This window comes from Olea europaea, unplaced genomic scaffold (genome assembly GCF_002742605.1).
Source record: "Olea europaea var. sylvestris unplaced genomic scaffold, O_europaea_v1 scaffold1737, whole genome shotgun sequence".
Taxonomy (NCBI): Eukaryota; Viridiplantae; Streptophyta; class Magnoliopsida; order Lamiales; family Oleaceae; genus Olea; species Olea europaea.
This window is the reverse complement of record NW_019235080.1, coordinates 117,007-120,472: the sequence shown is the minus strand read 5'-3', so window position 1 is coordinate 120,472 and position 3,466 is coordinate 117,007. Positions and strand designations below refer to the sequence as shown.

At 34.2% G+C, this 3,466-nt stretch overlaps 1 protein-coding gene across 2 annotated transcripts in view; it reads left to right on the top strand.

Moving 5' to 3' along the window:
- Positions 1-1,922: 1,922 nt before the first annotated feature.
- The window catches only part of LOC111377875, a 5,224-nt gene continuing 3,680 nt past the window's right edge, over positions 1,923-3,466 (top strand). Inside the window, exons 1-3 of one of the 2 annotated variants that reach the window (XM_023001016.1) lie at positions 1,923-1,997; positions 2,140-2,259; positions 3,053-3,153. In XM_023001016.1, the coding sequence (XP_022856784.1) occupies positions 1,935-1,997; positions 2,140-2,259; positions 3,053-3,153 (284 nt within the window). In that variant the 5' untranslated portion in view covers positions 1,923-1,934. Of the gene's footprint in view, positions 1,998-2,139; positions 2,260-3,052; positions 3,202-3,466 lie in introns of both variants that reach the window. The other variant, XM_023001015.1, reaches the window with a different exon arrangement.

The following is a 3,466-nucleotide window of genomic DNA, read 5'->3' as shown; positions in this document are numbered from 1 at the left end:
TAATCAATGGGTAATGCACAGGAAGGTGTATTATCAATTTAAATCTGAAAGAAATAACATGAAATTGAGCAACCTATTTATATGTCTAAGAGTCGCAACATTAAATAAAGTGTACAATATCAAATAAAACAATTTTCTAATCTGCTCTGTTGTCTATGTTTACCTATTAGCCTCTTTCTTAGAAAAGATCAACAAGTCCCTAGGTATCATTCTTTTTCATGGTTCTCATTTTCTCTTAAAAAGATCTTTAACAACAAGAGCTTCTAGTATAATACTTGGAATACGTGCAGAAAAGACAAATTAGCAATAAAAGCTTTGAAAGAAGAGTACAAGCTTTGATAAGAAATAATTATTTTTGAAATAGGATGAATATGACAATATCTAACACCTTTCCTCTGAGCAATTGGATCATCAAGTTTGCAATTTTAAGTCAATTCAATACTCGTAAAGAGATTAGGGACCGAATAATTGCCTTTTTTTTAAACTTCTATGTTTAGTTCAAGTTATTGGTGACGTTGAGGAGGATATTTTTTGATCCTTAAGATAAAATGTTCTGGTCCATTGTTGATTGAGTAGCTTCAATTGCGATTCCAATCTTCATTTCATATGAAACATCTTGGCCCCCTATAATATTTCCTTGGACTAGAGGTCCAACATTGTGTAATTGGCACACTCTTGCATTAACATAAGAATACCCAAGAACTTATCTCATTAATCGGTCTTCAGGATATTAATTCGATTTTTACACCTAAGGAGATTAATTTGAAGTTGTGCTAATACAGTGGTGATTCCTTATCTGATCCCTCAATGTATGTGCTATGGGTGAAGCTAGAATTATTTGATCATTATTGGACCTGATCCCTTTTGTTGTCCAACATACAAGTCCATTTATACAAGGTTTTGGAGATCCATTTGGTTGTTGTCCGTCGTCGTCTTTGCTATCTTAAAGATACATCTGTTAGCAATTTGTTCTTTCCTTCTTAAACTTCTTTACAATTGTTGGGGTTTAGAAATTCGAATTGGGCTAGTTGTGCCGATACTCACTGTTATCACTGGATGGTGTACGTTCGTTGGTGGTGAACTTATTTCTTGAAAAATTAAGAAGCAATCTTAAGTCTTGAAGTCTTCTACTGAATCTGAATATTGGGTCATGTCGTCAGCATGTTTTGAAATCGTATGGCTTTGGGGTTTGTCAGAGAAAATTGCAGTTTTCTCCTACTCTTTATGCTGATAATACGAATCTATTAAGATTGCTAATAATTCAGTTTCTATGAGCGTAACAAGCATATTGAGGTACGTTGTCATTCTCTTTGTGAAGTGCTTGGTTGGCATGAGATTTCTCTTCCTCACATCTCCACCAAACAGCTAATGTCTTTACCAAATCTCTATCTCGCCGTTGCCATCAATTTATGGTTGACAAATTGGTGTTTTTTGATTGCCCATCATCAATTTGAAGGGGGGCGTCAATGAGTTGTCGTAATGTAGGAGATTTGATTATATTCCCAATATAGAAGATTTGATTATATTTCCTAATCTAGGAGATTTAATTATATTTTCCTAATCTAGGAGATATGATTTGTGCATAACTATTCATTCCTCGTATAGGTGATTTGGTTGTAAATTATCTTATTTAGAAGATGTAATTCTATTATATAAAGGAGAAGGACAACCTCAATTGAGGCATTCAATCCAATTAACAAGAATTTCATATAAGATAGCCGTAATTACAGCAATAATTTACATATTTCCACAGTTTCATTTAATACATTCTCCTATAATTCAGTTGTCACATTGCCACTCCAATTGGCATCAAAATCTAATTCAAAATCTTAACTCGAGTTTTCCTTTATAATTACTTTCTTGCTGTTTGGTTTGCCCATTTTTATTGCTTTAGTTTTTAACATTCATCTTTCCTTTCTCTTGCAGATCCTGAAATGCAAAATTGCATAGAGAAGACCCTTTACAGTGGTCATGCTTCGTACAAATTATCCCTGTCGGTAAGAGTGCCACTGGATTATTTACATTCCTTATTTCTTTAACCTTATGATTGTTATCTTATCCCTAAATCATACTTACCTCTTTGATGAGGCTTTCGTTTATGACTTCTTTTGTTTTTTCGCCTATTCTTTTGTCCTGAAGACTGGGTATCTTGATATATGGGAGCCAGCTACATTGGCAATAAAAAGGGATGGTTACAGCATCAAGTGTAATGGGCCTAGTCGTGTTGTTGTCACAGAGAAGTTTTCACCATCAATAATTGTATGTTCTCCATCCATTTTTGTTTGCTCACATTAAACCTTGAATTTTTCTCTCTCACTACACACACCTCTGCAATCCCCCAAAAAGAAGTAAGAATGAGCGACACCCATCTAATAAACTGTCATTTAAGAAATTTGAATTCTAGTTCCTATGTACTGAGTTTGTACGATCTTTCTTTTGGTGCTTTAGCGTTTTATGTTCAATGCAAGTTAATGAATTACTGCAAAGTCATGTAAAGCGTTATATGCCCCATTATTAAAAGATGGAAAATGCAAAACAATATAGAAGCTTAAGAGCTTAATTGATTCAGACAGTTGTACATAAAATGGAGAAAAGATGAAAGTATTAATGTGGTAGAAAAATCGAAGAGAAAAATGAGAAGTATGAATAACTACCTTGCTGACTGAACCACACCCACCCTGATTTTGAATAGCATCAAAATCAACCAAGAAAACCAAGAAATAACTTTGTTCTGTTCTAAAAATTCACATGACAGCACAGAATTTTTATTATAGATGCTAGAAAATCCAATAAATCTTGAGTCGTCAAAAACAGGCTTGCTTAATAATGGAACAACATAGGACTCAAATTACTTTTTAATGGAATTTCCTAAGCTGCATATGTCAGAATTCAGCACATGAAAGAACTCCTAGATAATATTGGGGAACACTAAAGGGAACCTTGAGACTGCTTTGTTTAGTTGTAATGCTTTTCTTATCTGAATAGAACTTCTTTCTGTTTCAAACTAAATATATATTATCGTGTTTGTTCCATTTTTTTTGTACTTTTTCAGGTCTCTATTCCATATGGCAGTCCAACAGAATTCTTCATAATTGATTCTCAGGGGATTGAGCATCTTCTAAGGGTGGAACATAGTTCAGCGGATATTAGTGGGTACGTTTGCTTTCTGCAAGCATTGAACAATTGTCATGTCTGGAATCGGTGAGATAATTCAATATGTGTTACTCCGCCCACCATACTTTTGATAGTTTCTGCCTGAAAATGTGGATGTAGATTAGGACACACATTCCAGAATGTATAGGTTTATAGCCATGAAGATTTTTGAGAGAATATGTGGGAGAACTTTAGGTCTGCAGCACATGGACATGGCAAGCATTTATGATTATCATTCTTGCTAAGGCAATTGGTGGAGGGACTGTTTCTTTCTAAGAGAGAATTTAGTTTTGAATTCAGAGCTGGAAGGTGA